Genomic DNA, 18,975 nt, shown 5'->3' with positions numbered 1-18,975 from the left:
CAAATGTAGTTTGATTTGACAAGTATGTCTCATAAACAAGCTGAATGCATTTAGCACACAAAATGTGAAGAAATGCATACATTTAGCTGCCAACAATTGATGATAATGATTGTGATCTATTGCAATTTGCTTCCATCGCAATTCTCTAAAATGACACGTCATGACAGCTCTAAAAGCCTGAGCTTTAAAGAAAAAAATGAGTTCCCCACTAGTAATTTTGACTTGATGTTTATGTCAACTAGTAAATATGATCATTCTGACTTGAATTAAATGCACTGTAAAGGGCCATTTACAACAAACTGAAAGGAAACACACAAGAATTACATTGCTAATGCATAACCAGAAGTTCATCCGCATAGAAAAGGCATTTAGTATAATTAAAGGTATTGCGGAGGATTTTCCCGAATTTTAGAAAAGAACCGCCCTCTCCACTTTTTGAAAAAATGCACGTGCAACACTCTACCTGCTCCCGAGAGGGAACGCCTATTAAACGTGTGCACGAGCTAATCATAGCTTACATGAACTTTTACTAGCAGTGATTTTAAATGGATTTCTCCAAATAACATGCCAAACTTTACCTGTCAAGTAGAAACTTCGCGACTGAGGCACCAGTGGGAAGCCCAACCTGTGTTTTGAGCGCACGCCATCGTGTGAATCGTGTGCACGAGCACGTACGACGGCTTACGTAAACATATCGCCAGAAAGATTGACACTTAGGAGGACCAATAGTCTTAATGATCCACCCGGAAAAAGAAAATCCTCCGCTATACCTTTAATGTAAGTGAATACAACCCTCAAATTTCTGTTTTTAAAACCCTCTGGATCGCTGGCCCGGTTCACTATACTACAGTTCAAAAGTTTGGCAAAGATTTTAACTTTGTTTTTTTAAAGAAATTACTACTTATATTCAGTAAAGCTGCATTGAATTGATTACAAATGACTGTAAAGACGTATATAATGTTCAGAAATTGTTCTCTTGAACTGTACTCATCAAGTCTAGTCAAGTCAAAATCACGGTTTCCACAAAAATATGAAGCAGCTCAACTGTTTTCAACATTGATAATAACAAGAAATGTTTCTTGAGCAGCAAATCAGCATATTAGAATGATTTCTGAAGTTTAAAAAAAAATTAAAATAGAAAACTGTTATTTTAAATAGTAATAATATTTTACAATTGAACTGTATTTTTGATCAAATAATTAAAGCCTGGGTGAGCATTTCAGAAACATTAACAAAATCTTACAAAATTCAAACTTTTGACCTTTTGTGTAATGAGTTACTGTCAATACAAGTTAAGAGAAAAGAACAAATAGACAAAGCTCACTATTTTCTATGCCACAGAGATACTAAAGTTGTGTTGAACCCAAGAACATTCCTTTAAAGTCACGTGTGTGTGCGTGTGTGTGTGTGTGGCTATCGGTCAGTCTAATTGTAGTACGTGAAGTGTGTGTTGAGTGTCTGCTCTCTCCACTGTAAGAGCTACTGATAACCTTGCTAACCTGTGTGACAAGGACAGGAAACTCTTCTCCCATAGGAATGCCACACACACACACACACACACACACACAAAAGCCTTTTTTCACGATTTCACACACTCTTCTTTTGTTTCTTAAAAGAAAGAGTGACTGGCTTTAATAAACATGCCCTGGGTTAGCATGCTATGGTAATGTATGGTGATTTGTAAATGGATCCACCCGCCATTACGTAAAAGTATCTTCGCATTTCTTTTCACATGTAAACATGAAGCCCAATAAAAAAAAGTCCAACTGCCCTAATTTGTTTACATGTAAATAGCCGTTGGTGTGGCTGACTGTTCAGAGATGATGATCAAATGGTAATTAGCGTCTGCGAGTCGTTTAGTCATTTGTTTTCTTAGAAGGAATTCAAAGGAAACTCCCTGAGATTCCAAAACAGCCAAATTACCCTGGAAATTGGAAGATAGACGAGTCCTTTTGCTGTGTTTATTAAAAAAAACATTTTATTATTTTAGATTTTACATCACACCATCTTTGAATTGTTGTTTTAGACTATTTTGATGGTATTATCTTTTAAATTTGTATTATTATAATTTTAATGAATTAGTGTAACACTTTATTTAAGGTGCATGACATAGCTACACATTATGTACAGTAAAAACAGTGAATTATGCATAATTACAAGCAACTAACCCTAAACAAAAGTACATGTGGTTAATAAATAATACTTAGTACTTATAGGAGTACGAACAATGCAACTAAGCCACCTTTAAATAAAGTATAACCTTAATTATTCATTATTTATGTTTTTAGCCATACCACATTTTGGTAACACTTTATTTTAATGTGACCTTACATGCATTTACTATAGTAATAACTATAAGTTATGCACGATTACAATCAACCAGCCCTAAATCCTACCCTAACCCTATACATGTAGTTAATTAATATTACTCAGCACTTAAATGCATAATTACACTGTAACAGGGACATTAAATTAAAGTGTAACCCACATTTTAAGGATGTGCTTCTAATGACATGCCACTAAATTCTCCCTCTTTCCCTCTCTGCAGGTTCAGTGATGATAAGGGTTATGTCCTGTACCCTCAGATCGGGGATCGTCTGGACCTCATCTGCCCCGGGTCTGAGCCGCCCGGCCCCCGCGCCCCCGCCGAGTACGAGTTCTACAAACTGTACCTGGTGTCGTCCCGGGACCAGGCCGACAGGTGTGAAGTGACCGGAGCCCCAAACCTGCTTCTCACCTGCGACAAGCCCAACAGTGACATGCGGTTCACCATCAAGTTTCAGGAGTACTCGCCTAACCTGTGGGGCCACGAATTCAAAACCAATCAGGACTACTTCATCATCGGTGAGTGAGCGCATGTTAGTGGTCTGACACCACTTTTAGTTGTAGAAAAGATCTTTAGTTTGGAAGAGGCTCGCACTCCGTGTGTTCATTCAGCATCCGCCCTTGTTTATTGTTTTAATCAGTGTTAGAACAGATGGCATGATGGCATTTCATCACTGCGTTTATTTTGATTTGTTTTTGGTTCAGGCCTAGTGGGTTTTTCAACGAAGCCACAATCTTCTGCTGGGATTCGGCTGATTGTGACTTTATCGAGTGGAAGCATCTCGCGTCGGGTCGTGTTACTGGGGGTTGTTTTTGAAACAGTGCACGGTAGCGTTGAGGGAACGAGGCCTGCGCAAACGGAAGCCCGGCGATATCAACATTTCAGATAGTAGATTTGCCAACAGGAAAGTGATGCCCCAACACGCTCAGACCCAAAACGCACGCAATGGCCATGTTTTTAAAATCTGTTCTTCCCACAGTCATTGAAAACCTGGAAATGGAAGGGACTTTTAAACGATTTTCCAGTCTGGCATAGTCAAGTCAAGTCAAGTCACCTGTATTTCAATAGGGCTTTATACAATAGATTCTTTCAAAGCAGCTTTACAGAGATAACAGGGAAATATGCCATTTCGTTCAGCTGAAGTCAGTTCAGTGTTGATTCAGTTCCAATGTAAAGATCATCAATTATTAAATTAGTTCATTGCATCTATAAAGATTCAGAAAGTTCATAGAACTTTAGTTTGGTGTTCCCCAATGCACAACTGAAACACAGTCAAATCTCAGGAGCTTTTGACACATTTGTACACTGAAACTGCATTTGCAACCAACAATTCTGATTCTATTTGACCTCATTTCATTCCAAAAAGGATATTCAACTGGAAAAAAATGTAAGACTGGGCTCAATGTATCCGCCAGGAAATGATTGGATCATGAAATTGGATGTTAGTACGACCCTGGTGTGTTTGAATGAATCACGCAGAATAAAACCATGTGTACTAACAAAGTAAACAGTACATTTTTTTAACACAGTCAGTAAGATTTTTTAAATGTTTTTGAAAGAAGTCTTTTATGCTCACAATATTGTGAATATACGTATGTTTTAATATATTTTAAAATGTAGTTTATTCCTCTGATGACAAAGCTGAATTTTCAGCATCATTACTCCAGTCTTCAGTGTCACATGATCCTTCAGAAATTTGATACTCATTTATATTATCAATAATGTTGAGAACGGTTGTTCAGCTTCATGTTTTTGCGGAAGCCGTAATGCATTTGTTAGACTCAGATAAATAGAAAGATCAAAAGAATGACATTTTTATAACATTATAAATGTATTTACTGTCAATTTAAAGGTAACACTTTACAATAAGGTTCTATTAGTACAATGAGCAAAACATTTGTTATAGTACTTATTAATCTTTGTTCAAATTAATTAATAAAAATACAACAGTTCAATGTTAGTTCATGTCCATTAAATAATATAAACAGATACATTTTTTTTTATTTTAATCATGTAGAAATATTTTCCATTGTTAATTTGTTAACTAATGAAGTTAACTAATGTTAACAAATGAAACCATAAAGTGTTACCAATTTAATTTATCCTTACTGAATAAAAATAATATTTTTCTTTTAAAAAAAAGATCTTACTGACCCCAAACATTTGAACAGTAATCTATTTCTTTAATATATATCAATTCCAAGTACCTGATGTATAGAAATCTGTCCCAGCAATTTCTATAATATGTTTTTTTTTTTAAATAATCATAAAAAGTCATGGAATTTGATTGGCTAAAAAGGTGTGTGAGCCTTTTATTCCCATAAAGAAAAATAATGAAAGCGAGAGAGTGATAGAAGGGTTGAAATAAACAAACAAATAAATAAATAATGTATAAGACGGAAGAGAGTTGATGGCTTTATAGATGTGTCAGATTTTCCTTCACCACGTCAGCTGTCAGTCAAGTTGCATTAACACTTTTAAACCCGCATTATGAGTTGAGCAGCGTTTCAAATTCGGGAGGTAATAAATAGTCAGTGCTCAGGAGCCTGAGGTGATATTTTTGTGTGTCTTTTTATGACATGTGCAAAGTATGTGTGAAGGTGTGTTGTCTAATTTTAGCGGTTACGGGTCTCGCAGACACTGTGTCTCTGCGATAAGAATCAAGCTCTTTCCACCGGCTCCTTAATGGACAAACAAGTGTGAGTTTTCGGGTGTGTGGACGCCAGGCAGAATTCAGGGCTCTTCTGTGTTCTGTTAAGCCTTAACGTAGGTGTCAATGACACACACACACACACACACACACACACACACACACACACACACACACGCTGCAGGCTTTATCATTGCTCCAACAGGCCCGATGAATCGATCGACTGACTGTGCCAGTCTATGAGTCCTCAAATGCAAGGTCGGAGGTGCACACACACACACTCACTCAAGATGGAGAAAGAGGGAAAGAAACCATCAAACCAATGTCCACACGGAAAAAAGGCGAAAAGTGATTTTAAGGGTCATTGAACATTTAATTTAGTGTTTATGTGTGTGCGAAAGTGCTAAAAATAGCTGTGTGTGCATCTGTCATGACCGGTTGATGCTCTATTTTACGACAGAGTGCACATTTGATGGCTTCTGACATATCATGCGCATATGTGTGTGTGTGTGTGTGTGAGGGTATGTGTAAGGGTATGTGTACATTAGAGATTTGGACCTTAGGGAGAATGGTATTAATTAACCTACCTTAACATGCGCTAATTTATGCAGCCTAGCTCAAATGAGCTGGAACAGGAATGATTCATGAGAGAGAGAGAGAGAGAGAGAGAGAGAGAGAGAGAGAGAGAGAGAGAGAGAGAGAGAGAGAGAGAGAGAGTGTGTTTATGTGGAAGAGAGCATTGACAGGTCATTATGGCTGCTCCAATCTCGTTGTCTAATTATCACATGGGTCATGAAGACGCCCTTAGGTCACTAATAACAGTGTTTACACACATACACTTAAAGAGATAGTTCACCCCAAAATGAAAATGATCATCATTTGTAAAGCAATTGTCATTGTTTATTCACCCGTATGACTTTCTGCACTGTACAGGACAGACAGTCTGCGTCATATCTGCAGTGCTATATTATTCATATACTGTATTGTAGTTTTAATTAAGTAAGTTTCGTCAGTTTTAATCATTTTTTTAAGTGTTTCTCTTTAGTTTTAGTTCAGCTTTAACCAATTTTATTTCAGTTATTTGCGAAAATTCCAATTTTCTAACTTTTTCCATCTAATAGTTATATTTTAGTTTATTTCAGATTTATTTAAAATAATCAAAATAAAGAAATTGTTTTAGTATTTAGTTTATGAATGCCAACACTGCATATCACCCGATATTAGCCCAGTTTTTGTTTATTTTTTATTTGTATTGGGCAGTATTTGAAATATGTTTAAAAGCTAATTTTAATAACACTGTTAAATGTAATCTTTAGCACATCTCAAAATTAATATCTGTCTTACTTTCCATCATAATATTGTGATGCATTGTTAAAACTTCATTAGTTAACACGAACTAACAATGAACTGCACTTCTACAGCATTTATTAATCTTTTTTAATGGTTATTTCTACATTTACTAATACATTATTAAAATCAAAAGTTGTATTTGTTAACATGCACTGTAAAGTAACATGAACAATGAACAGCTGTGTTTTTATTAACTAACATTAGAAAAGTTGAATAAATACAGTAACAAATGTATTGCTCATGGTTAGTTCATACATTAACTAATGTTTGCAAATGAAACCTTTTTGTAAAGTGTTACTTTTACTAACACAAAATAGTACATATTTCTGATATCAGTCATTTACTGGTTATTGGCATGAAACATTAATCGGTTATAATATCCGTGCATCCCTCATTGTTTAAAGCTGTCGGTAAAAGGAGATTTTTGAATTTAGAGTGAAAGCAGCACACAAGCAAAATGCACTCGTTTATATGGTACTTTTTGGTCCTTTGCCATTTGACAGCTCTTATTCTCACCGTATGCTTTTGTTGTAAAACATCTTTTGTGTTCCATTTAAAAAAGAGTCATTCAGGTTTGGAACGACATGAGTGTGAGTAAATGATGACACAATTTTCATCGTTGGACTAGCTATTCCTTTAAAGCATGATTTTCTTTGCTCTGCAGTCATCCCAGTATCTATCTTACAGCAGAGTTTCTTGTAAACACACACACACACACACATGTTGCTGTCAGTCAGCGTGAGGGATTTGGGGTACCTGACTGAGGAGCAGCTCTGGGCTTCTTATCGGCGTGCCATTGCTGTGGCAGCGGACACAGACAGATGGCTAACTGTCACTCAAACCCAGACAAGACAACTCAAGAGGAAAAGAGGATGAGAGAGGGAGGTGGGGGAGGAAGAGAGAACAAGATGGACAGACGGGTTTACCGGGTTTCTCCACTGAACAGCGGCTCAGACACACACACACACGCGCGCGCGCAGACGCTGAAATCCTCCGCGCGATTATTTTACGTGTTTCGTGGTGCCGTATTGTTTTGATCCGTATAAATTGCTTTCTTTTATGGCGACTGTTTTAAGATTTTAAGACTGAGTGAGCAGAAAAACAACAGAGGGACAGAAATAGAAGGAGGGAAAGAGAAGAAAACAGAAACAGAAGAAGAGGCGGTCGAAGAGCAAAGGGAGCGAGGGATTTAGAGAGATCTATATTTGATGCATATTTGAACGTTTTAAAGCCCCCAGACCGAAGTTTTCCCTTCTTACTGAGACAAAAGCTAACCACAAACACCAGGGAGAAGAGAAAGGTAAATGAGAGAGTGTGTGTGTGTGTGTGTGTGTGTGTGTGTGTGTGAGAGAGATTTTTTACACTTAAATTCCCAGCAGCCTGTATGTTCTGCCAGCGGTTTTTGCCTGAGTTGTTTTTATCAGTGCACATCTGGCCCCTGCGATCCAATTGGATCAGAAGAAACTCATTTAGCAGCTTTAGCCAATCAGAACATTTTGGTGCAGACCGATGAGCACAACCATTCCTGAGCGATGACAGTGATCAGAATAACAATGGCTGCAAGGATTCGAGGAATCTCTCTCACACACACACACACATACAGATGAACATGTGATCAAATCATGCTGAACAGAAGCTTGTGACACACTTACACTGAGATGAATGGCACTTGCAAATGTGTTTAAGCGTCAGGATTTGCCTTCACTCTGACGAACAAATGTCACAAGGCATTTAAAACCCCAAATCACCTACATGTACAGTAGAAACCACCAGAGATTCGATTCCGATTGCAAACCTATTCCGATTCAGTTTGATTCTGATTCATTTGGGCATATTGGGCGTTTTTGTCCATTTTGCTTAATGTAATTCTGTTGAAATGCTGTTCAGTTGCTATTCAATTATCAACTCTGTGCATATCAAATTTAACTAGCATTTCTTTTGTACAACAGTTTTCATAACAATGTGTAAAATAAGTTTAACAAATATAAACACAAATTATAATTTCAGTAATGAACTCACATGAAAGTATAAGTTTAGAGTCTTTCAGAATGATTCATTTGAAAGAACGTCTCATAAGACTCATTTGTTCGTGAGTTGAACTATTTTGGTTTTTGATTCAATTAAAAGAACTGGTTCATATGAGTCAGTTATTGTGAATTCGACTACTTAAGAGTCTGTGAGGACATCTTAATCGAAAGACGGGGTTTCTTACATTATTTGCTGGCTTTTTATCTTATCACTTATAATTTGGACTGTAAACTAAGATAAGATATTACTTCTTTTGCTGTTGAGCTGTTGATCCAGCATCACCGTTGAAAAGCTGTACAGAAAACACTGACAGAGTAAAAAAGATTGATGTTGGGATTTTAAGAGGCTGTATCGATGTTGCTCAAACGAAGTTTGTGGTTAATCTGAAAATCAATTTTTACCCAGCTCTAGCACATTCTGCGGGACAGAAGGAAGAAAGAAGGTTTGGGAAAGAAAAGTTAAGGAGTCTGTCTGCGGAGTGTGAGTAAGTGAATGTGACAGTTCGCCTCACCAATTTAGGTCAAGAATCAGAAGAGTGCAGTGTATGTTTCTATGGGTGTGCAGGTCTGCCTATACTTGTCAGGGGAACTTTATCTGAAAAAGTCCTAATAGTGCAGCATGGCCAAAACCAACTTGTGCAGTCGTTTTAAAGGGACAGTTCACCTAAACAAGAAAATTCTGTAAGTTTACTCGTCCTCGTGTCCTAAACTTGACTTGCTTTCTTCTGCGGGACAAAAATGAAGATATTTTGGTAACGCTTTCTAATAAGGTTTCATTTGTTAACATGAACTAACAATGAACAATACTTCTAGCATTTATAAATCTTAGTTTCCCCCTGTGGTGACAATCAAGCTTTTAATGTTGTTTATATGTCTATGTGGGGTTTTTAATATGCTTTAAGTCAAATTATTAGCACAAGTTTTGTGCAAATTCATAAGTCGACACCATTGCTGAGTATTTTCTCTTTAAAACTGCAGTGAACCAAAGACAAAACGCGGTTTGAAATCGCTGGTGTTTCTGACGTCACAAACTACCTTGTAACCAATCAGATCAACGTGTGATCGTCCACGAGTGAGTGGAGGCGGGGCTCATTTGCATATTCATAGAACCGCGTATACTAAATGAGGCAAGGGTGTACAGATACATTCAAGCTGTTTTAAGGCATGAAGACATTTTTTTCAAGGATTTTTTTTTTTTTTTTAAATATGTCATTTTGGTGATCAAAGATGAGTTTTAAGGGATCAAATGATTGACTACAGGGGGACTTTAATGTTAATTTCAACATTTAGTAATACATTATTAACATCAAAAGTTGTATCTGTAATATTATTTAATGCATCTGAGCCAGCATGAACTAACAATAAACACTTGTCTTTTATTAACTAACATTAACAAAGATTAATGCAACACATGTATTACTCATTGTTAGTTAGTCCATATTGTAAATTGTTACCGTTTAACAGTTTTTTTGTCAATACAAAGAAAGTCACTGCTCAACGTTTCTGTTTTTGTGTGTATTCTGCAGTTCAAAAAGTTATAAAGGTTTGGAAAGTAAAGTTGGAAAATAATGACAAATTGAATTAAAAATTAGCATACACTATCCCTTTCACATTTTGCTTATGTGTTTTTTCAATTTGCCAAAGTATTTACAGATTTGTGTGAGGGTTAGGTTAGGTTTAGAGTTGCAGTTGAGCAAATATCATCACTTCTGTGTAAAATCTGTGAGATGTGAAAGCAATGTGTGTGTGTGTGTGTGTGTTTATGTGTGTGGATGGATGTGTGGATGGATGGATGGATGGACGGATGGATTGAACAGATACTCCCCAAAGGTCAGACAGAAAAAACCCACACTAATTGGATTCCAACTAGTTAACATTGTGTGATTCATTTAACCACACACACACACACACACACACACACACACACACACACACACACACACACACACACACACACACACACACACACACACACACACACACACACACACACACACACACACACACACACTCTATGCAGTAGCAGACAAAGCCAGCATTGTGCCTCATTCTGCTGAGGAACCACTTGTGGAGGGATGTGTTTCCCGGGAACAGGGGGTCCGCTTATCCAGCGCTCACCATGCCATTGACCCTTGACATCGCCTCACTGGGCCGAATGCAGAAACACGACGACATGGCCGCAATTTAGTGTGCGAGATCACGCAAACATGACCCGTTAATAGCAATAATGAACAGAGACACACATACACACACACACATGCACACAGCTGTGTGTGCGAAACACAATAACCACACACACATGCACAAATCACACAGAAGCTCATGTTGTAATTCTCCCTAGATCATCTTCATAGATCATCTATTCATCAACCACACACTCGCATGGCAAACACACTTTTTGGGTAAACAGACTTTAGGCAGAGAGGATGTTTACTGTGTGTGGAGGGAGATTAAAGAGTTGGGGTGGGATTGGGGTTGACCAGCTGTCCATGAGAGAAACAGATAGAGAGAGAGAAAGAGTGAAGAGTGTTTGCTACTGAACAAGCGGGCAAGGAATTGAACAATTCTGGTTCAGATTCTGATTTCTTTTTAATTCCGGTTGAATATTCACTGTAAAATCATAATGGAACCTATTTACTGTCTTAAAACACATTCCTGGTCTTATTGGGAATTCATTTGCAGATGTTATTCCAAAAAATAAATATCTTTTATTAAAATGTATTAACTTGCTCAGCTTTGAAATGACTCTCATCCCCCCTCCCCCCCTTTTTTTGGCTGATGCCATTAGCCTGATTATTTTTATTAATACATTACCACTATTCAAAATGATTTAATAATATTTTTTAAGGATGCATTAAATTGATCAAAAGTTTAAACTTTCTAAATAAAAAAGAATCCTGAAAATATTAAGCAGCACAACCGTTTTCATCATTGATAATAATAAGAAATGTTTATTAAGCAGCAATTCAGCATATTATAATGATTTTTTGAAGGATCATTTGACACAATAAATATAAAACAATAAATTATATTTAAAACATATTAATATAGAAAAATGTTTTACCTTTTTTATCAAATAAATGCAGCATTGGTGAACATAAGAGACTTCTTTCAAAAACACTTTTAAAAAATCATACCGGCCGCAAAATCTCTTTTATTCTAATCAACAGATTTTATTCACAATTTTGGCTGTACAGTTGAATTATTCAGTTTTGCATATGGAAATTCTTCACTCTTATGCAAGTCAGATCAGCTCTTTTAGTACTGATTCGTGAGTCTATTTAACTTGATTCAATAAAAAGAACCGAGAGTCATTTGTTGTGACTCAGACTAGACTGACTGTGCTGTATTTTTGTTGTGTGCAACTGAGTATAATGCAATACAAAGATGCGCTGCCTGTTCATCATCTTTGTTTTATACGTTTATTTTCTTAATTCCCAACGCTAACTCAGACTCAGTCCCCTCTGTGGACGCATTAATCTCACCGTTCATTTGGCTCTCTCTTCTCTGCTCTCATTTGTTGTTCCATCTCCTTCCAGATCTTCATCCACTCATCTGTCCCTGGGATAAATCTTTTAATCTTAGTTTATTTATTTTCTTTTAAGCTAGTGTATCTTACCAGCACAAAGTAGTTTCTTCCCCTTATCTGACCTCTTCTGTCGTCTTTCTTGCTTCCCCGTTTTGGCCCCCATTTTTCTTTTTGGCAGATTTCTCATTCTGCTGTTCTTGATGCCAAAGCCATAATTCACCAAGCGCTCTGGCTGGCGTGCCAAGATTTTAATAATCGTTAAAAATGCAAAACCGCACAGGCATTTTGGAGTGAGTGTGTGTGTGTAGCAGTCGCCTCTAAAGTGCATATGAGCATTTGAGCTAAGATCACCACTTCAGTCATAGCAGAGTCAGAGATCCGTAGTAGCATTACACACGTCTACACCGAGAGCAATTGATGTGATGCATTTCATTTTGGCCCTGTTTACACCTGGAGTTAAGATGCGTTTTGGTCGATCGGGTCACAAGTGGACGAGGGAGACACATTCCCGTTTACACCTGGTGTTTTAATCCGACTCTTTTGTCCACTTTCAACCACTTCTGTCCTGATTTCTTCGAGGGGAGGGTCTATGAGCGGGGAAATGTATGCTTTTTCAGATCTTTCAATCTAATGGACAAAATAAGCTTGTGTAATTTACACATGAACACGACCAGAGACGACGGAAAAACACACGGAGAGCATCAGCTTTAGTTTCTGCTCTGAGATCCGCAAGATCAGCCACACGCTGTGAGTGTGTGTTAGAAACCAGGAATGATGAGAGAACATTGTGCTTGGTACATTTTTCTTCTTCAAACCAAACTTGGGTCTCCAGCCAAAGTTTAAACGGAAACACTTTACAATACGGGTACACTAACATGCACTAATTCATGCTTAACTAATGCACAGATAATCATGTGTTAATGTATGACTCATGAAGAACTAAACCATTAATTAATGATTACTGCATCAGCAACTAATAAAGATTCTATATGGTTAATATATTAAGTAATATGTGAATTGTTATTAATTAAATGTGTCATAATGTATACATTTCTTTATAACATATTTTATTAACTAAAAGTGTAAATTAATGCGTTAATTACCACAATTGGTCAAAGCAATGTACTTCAACTTCCAGTTGTCTGCTTTAATAAATCATTAACTAATGATTTGCAAATGTATCATTATGTTATGACTTAACTTGTTGAGGCACATGACTATTAATAACAATACATATATTACTTAATCTATTAATCATATAGAATCTTTATTAGTTGCTGATGCAGTAATAATTAATTAATGGTTTAGTTCTTCATGATTCATACACTAACACATGATTATCTGTGCATTAGTTAAGCATGAATTAATGCATATTAGTGCACCCGTATTGTAAAGTGTTACCGTTTAAACACCACCTGACCAGCGCTCCTCATAATGTTACGCATTAGATCAGTAGTGGAGAGTAGACGGTCTTTTGTGGCTGTTTGAACACATTCGATCACATGAGTGTTTACACTATGAAAGCAATCCGGTCGAATGTGTTTTTGACTCCCTCTGGAAGTGGTGGAAAGTGGACAAGCTCAAACCGTTTTAGACCCCGTTTACACCTGTATTTAGCGTCGTCCACCCTTTATCCGATTGACCAAAACTCATCTTTATAACACGGCCTTAGATCAACAGAGCTGTCTACTTTGCAAGTGCATGAATTTGCTCCATTTTTGCATAGTCTGATCCACTTAAACATAGTCAAATACATCTCATTTGACCATTTAATTACTAACAAATCACTGTTCACTTTTTAGATTATTTTTAGAATGTTTCTTTATATTTGGGGCAAGCGAGCACAGCAGTATGCGCTCATGGATATATTATTTACTTGCCAAGTAAGTTTCTCAAACAAAATGTATACAAACTTTGGCAAATCCGGCGACTAGTTATTCCTCAGAAGAGCTCATTGTAACAGGCTTTGTTTCCCAGTAAACTGATAGAAACTTGTGTACGGCGACTCCCGGATATTGCTTCAAGCCAGCCAATCAGATTGTGGATTGCCAATTGCAGAAAAATCGGCCTACTTTATTGTACATCAGACCCATAAATAGGAGATGACAGAAATGAAACGAAAGTTCAGTCATCGTTCTGTAACCCTCTTGCCAAAACCGTACGTCTTTCTTGAAGATACTGGACCACAAAAGAATATATTTTGAAAAAATGCCTGTACATTAAAAGTCAGTGTTGTTTTGAACTCTTATTGTGTGGACAAAAACAGTTCAAAATATCATCTTTTGTGTTCTGCAGAAGAAAATCATATGGACTTGGAACGAGATAAGGGTGACAGAATGATAACCAAATTTTCATTTTTGGATTATTTATTCTTACTACTTTTGAATATCAGCATTAAAGGAATAGTTCACTGAAAAAAAGAAAAAAAAAAAATTCTGTCATCATTTACTCACCCTCAAGTTGTTCAAAATATCTTCTTTTGTGTTCATCAGAAGAAAGAAATTCATACAGGTTTGGAACAACTTAAGGGTGAGTAAATGATGACAGAATTTTAATTTTCAAGTCTTCCATGTTGCATTTTATTCTGGCCAAGAACTGATAGTAAGAGACATGTATGTTTGAGAACTTGTAAACATGACGTTCCTGTGAATCAGATAAAAACCTGTAGGCTATACTCCGACCACCCAAAAATTGCCGCTTGCCAGTTTGAGAAAGCTCTCGGCACTTTTTTTGTGCAATATGCATCCGTCCGTACCGTCTGAGGCCGAGACTATTCCTGTCATAATCAACGAATCTGTGAAGCTTGAATGCTGAAAATAGAATAAGACAGAACCCTAACCTCACCACAGGACAGATTAAATCAGCCGTTGTTCATTTAAAAACAAGACATTACCACACGGTACGTTCTGTCCTATGGGTTAATATGCTCTTCTTCTGACTAATGAGCTCTTTGGAGTTGCTAATATTCCATCCATATATTTACAGCTGTGCGATCGAGTTTATTAATATGGAGGAGAAGATGCATGTCTCAGCTGGGTTTGTGCCACCGCACCTTCTGCTCAATGTGTGAAGCCTGTTCCTCCCCTCTGAAACCAGGATTGTAATGCATGCAATTAAGGAGTCTAATTAGGGTAATTAATTCTGTGGGAGAGAGGAACCCAACACTCCGCCATTCACGGTTATAGATCTGACTTAATCCCTGTGCCCTACACTCCAAACACAAAGCTGTCTCAGATAATGGGGGCCAGGGACTCTGCGTGCGTGCGTACATGTGTGTGTGTGTGTGTGTGTGTGTGTGTTTGCGGATCCGCTGTCTTCTCTCAAGCTAACAGACAGCTCTCAAACTAGAAGGCTCTGGAAACTCTTCAGGCTTGGAAAATGAAGGAAATGGGCAAAGGTATACTTTTGAACATTGTGAACGAATCTTCTTGATTCATTTGAACCAATTCACAAAGCAACTGTGAAGCAGAAGCTGTGATTAGCTGCGTTTCCATTACCCTTAAAAACGCGCAAATTTAAATTGCGAATTGAAAATACACTTAATGGAAACACGTAATTTTCACTCCCATTTATCGCAAAAAAGTTTTTACGCTCGCATGAGGTGGTTTTTCAGGCAATTCGAAAAAAAAAAAAAAATCCGCAAATTTGGATAACACGCCTATCTCCTTCGATTAATAATAATGGCTAGTGTGGCGGCTGCAATATATAAACCTACCAACATTCGTTGCCATGATTTTTGGAATGACTTCTCGCGAGAGGAAAAAAATACGTTTTAGTCGCATAACATCGGTTAATGGAAACGGCGTCATTTCGCAATAGTTTTTTATCGACGTTTAGAAAAAAATCGCAAAAGTTTTGCGCAAATCTGTAATGGAAACGCGCCTATTGAGGACTTTATTTGTGCAGGTCTGTCATTTTATCTTGAAAACAACATAAACAAAGGTCTGAAATAGAGTGAACATCAGACATTTGCAGATGAAATACATCCAATATAGCCTTGTATTATATAACTTAATTAAGAAATACATAAGATATTTAACCAAATAGACTTCTTGTTGCACTTTTTTTTTTACTTTATTCACTGTAAGATTAATTTAAATGAACAGAAATGAATCTGACGTTGCAGTGTTAAACAATTATGTCTATTTATGTGAGATTTTAGATGATATGTGTGTGAATTTTTTTTCCATTCCCAAATGAAACAATTTGCCAAAAAGTTAGAACATTGTATCGATTAGGACTGTTTGTGTGTGTTTAGACGTGTCTCTGTTTGTGACATATACACACACAAGTACAACATTTGAAATGTTTTATGTACTGTATAAATGAATGAATCAGTGAATTGTATTTTTGTCTTCAGAAGGAAAAAACAGTAACAGTCAGTGTGTTTGCGTAGGAAACTAAAGCATATTTATCTCTTTTAAATGCTGTCTTTATGCTGTCTCTCTTTCACACACACATATTAAGATCAAAACACTTACGCATAATTGCACATCCTGTCATTTTAAGAAAACCAGCATTCTCTTGTTCACTCAGTGTGGCTTTGGAAAAGCTTGAATAACTCATTTAGTTCCTTTACATAAACACAGACCAGCATTACTTTCTCTTTCTGTCGTTCTTTCTCTCTCAAACACATCCAAAAGCTCTTCCTCCCAGCCATCCAAACCCTCATTCTTCTATTTCTGCTCCAGTGTGTGAATCCACTGAGGACAAACACACAACAGAAAGTATGTCACATTCAGCAAAACAAACCGCACAAACAAGCCTTAATCAAACATATTTCCTGTCACAATAGAAACACAAACACAAATCTTAGTTATTGCTTTCATTGTCTTTCCCACAATCCATCATCTCTATTTCATCTGATTCTTTCTGTCCATCTTCCTCTTTTTCATTCGCTCTCTCTCTCTCTCTCTCTCCCCCTCGAGCCCTACGCAGGCACAGATGTCAGGATACATTATTTCAACTGGCTACCTCCCATGTTTCTCTTATTTCTCCTCCTTTCTCTCTGTGTTTCTTTCGTTCTCTTTTCCCCATCCATCCTGTGCTCTCCGGGTGATAGTGATGTTTGGGTTTTAGTGCGCTTCGGATACACAAATGATAAAAGAAGAGCTAAAAGCTCGACAGGATCTCGCAGAAGGCGAACATTTTGTCCCGAGTTTGTCTCTCAGTCTGTCTGTCTTACACACACACACACACACACACACACACACACACACACACACACACACAGCCAGAGAATTATGGTTGGCTCTAGAATCTGTCCAACCCTAAAGTACTCCAGATGTTGGAGTGTGTGTGTGTGTGTGTGTCTGTGTGTTTTTCAAGTGTGCGGTTCTGGCTGTTCTGTCAAACAGAAGAACCGAAGTGGATTCAGTTTTTTTTTTCAGTGTTTAGAGACGTTGTTTCATGTTTGGCTTATAGGCACACACACACACACACACACACACACACACACACACACTGCTGTTCTCGCTGCTTTGCTCGTTTGGCAGTGTTCTGCTTGCTTTCATTAGAACCTGTAATTAAAACGACAGTGAAATGTGATTACAGTGTTTAAGATGTTGGACTGCGTTGGGCACAAGCTGAAATAGTGCTGGGTGTCGCGTTGCTGAAGACAGGGCTCCAGAGATCGTGCAGGACTCATTTGTACGGGTGAAAAGTGTTTTTGTACATATGGATATGTGAATAGTGTATTAGGGCTGTGTATCGATATGTACAGGGGTTACAATACGATATATTGCGATACTGTAAGAAAGGCGATATATACCATGTGCATAATACCTGAGCAAAAACTTTATTTAATCAAAACAGTGGCATTTGCATTTTCATTTGCATATGTATATATATGTATATACGTGTATATATATATATATATATATATATATATATATATATATATATATATATATACACTCACCTAAAGGATTATTAGGAACACCATACTAATACTGTGTTTGACCCCCTTTTGCCTTCAGAACTGCCTTAATTCTACGTGGCATTGATTCAACAAGGTGCTGAAAGCATTCTTTAGAAATGTTGGCCCGTATTGATAGGATAGCATCTTGCAGTTGATGGAGATTTGTGGGATGCACATCCAGGGCACGAAGCTCCCGTTCCACCACATCCCAAAGATGCTCTATTGGGTTGAGATCTGGTGACTGTGGGGGCCATTTTAGTACAGTGAACTCATTGTCATGTTCAAGAAACCAATTTGAAATGATTCGAGCTTTGTGACATGGTGCATTATCCTGCTGGAAGTAGCCATCAGAGGATGGGTACATGGTGGTCATAAAGGGATGGACATGGTCAGAAACAATGCTCAGGTAGGCCGTGGCATTTAAATGGATGCCCAGGATGCCCAATTGGCACTAAGGGGCCTAAAGTGTGCCAAGAAAACATCCCCCACACCATTACACCACCACCACCAGCCTGCACAGTGGTAACAAGGCATGATGGATCCATGTTCTCATTCTGTTTACGCCAAATTCTGACTCTACCATCTGAATGTCTCAACAGAAATCGAGACTCATCAGACCAGGCAACATTTTTCCAGTCTTCAACTGTCCAATTTTGGTGAGCTCGTGCAAATTGTAGCCTCTTTTTCCTATTTGTAGTGGAGATGAGTGGTACCCGGTGGGGTCTTCTGCTGTTGTAGCCCATCCGCCTCAAGGTTGTGCGTGTTGTGGCTTCACAAATGCTTTGCTGCATACCTCGGTTGTAACGAGTGGTTATTTCAGTCAAAGTTGCTCTTCTATCAGCTTGAATCAGTCGGCCCATTCTCCTCTGACCTCTAGCATCAACAAGGCATTTTCGCCCACAGGACTGCCGCATACTGGATGTTTTTCCCTTTTCACACCATTCATTGTAAACCCTAGAAATGGTTGTGCGTGAAAATCCCAGTAACTGAGCAGATTGTGAAATACTCAGACCGGCCCGTCTGGCACCAACAACCATGCCACGCTCAAAATTGCTTAAATCACCTTTCTTTCCCATTCTGACATTCAGTTTGGAGTTCAGGAGATTGTATTGGCCAGGACCACATCCCTAAATGCATTGAAGCAACTGCCATGTGATTGGTTGATTAGATAAT

The 18,975-nt window shown here is 37.7% G+C and overlaps 1 protein-coding gene across 1 annotated transcript in view; it reads left to right on the top strand.

The window, feature by feature from the left end:
• Positions 1–18,975, top strand: part of efnb3b (ephrin-B3b) — an 84,719-nt gene that overhangs the window by 44,100 nt on the left and 21,644 nt on the right. The window contains exon 2 of the mRNA XM_079867723.1: positions 2,549–2,844. Within this exon, the coding sequence (XP_079723849.1) occupies positions 2,549–2,844 (296 nt within the window). The remainder of the gene's footprint in view (positions 1–2,548; positions 2,845–18,975) is intronic.

This window comes from Squalius cephalus (genome assembly GCF_949319135.1).
Source record: "Squalius cephalus genome assembly, chromosome: 3".
NCBI lineage: Eukaryota > Metazoa > Chordata > Actinopteri > Cypriniformes > Leuciscidae > Squalius > Squalius cephalus.
Note: the sequence above shows the minus strand (reverse complement) of the source record. Positions and strands in the feature narration are given on the sequence as shown.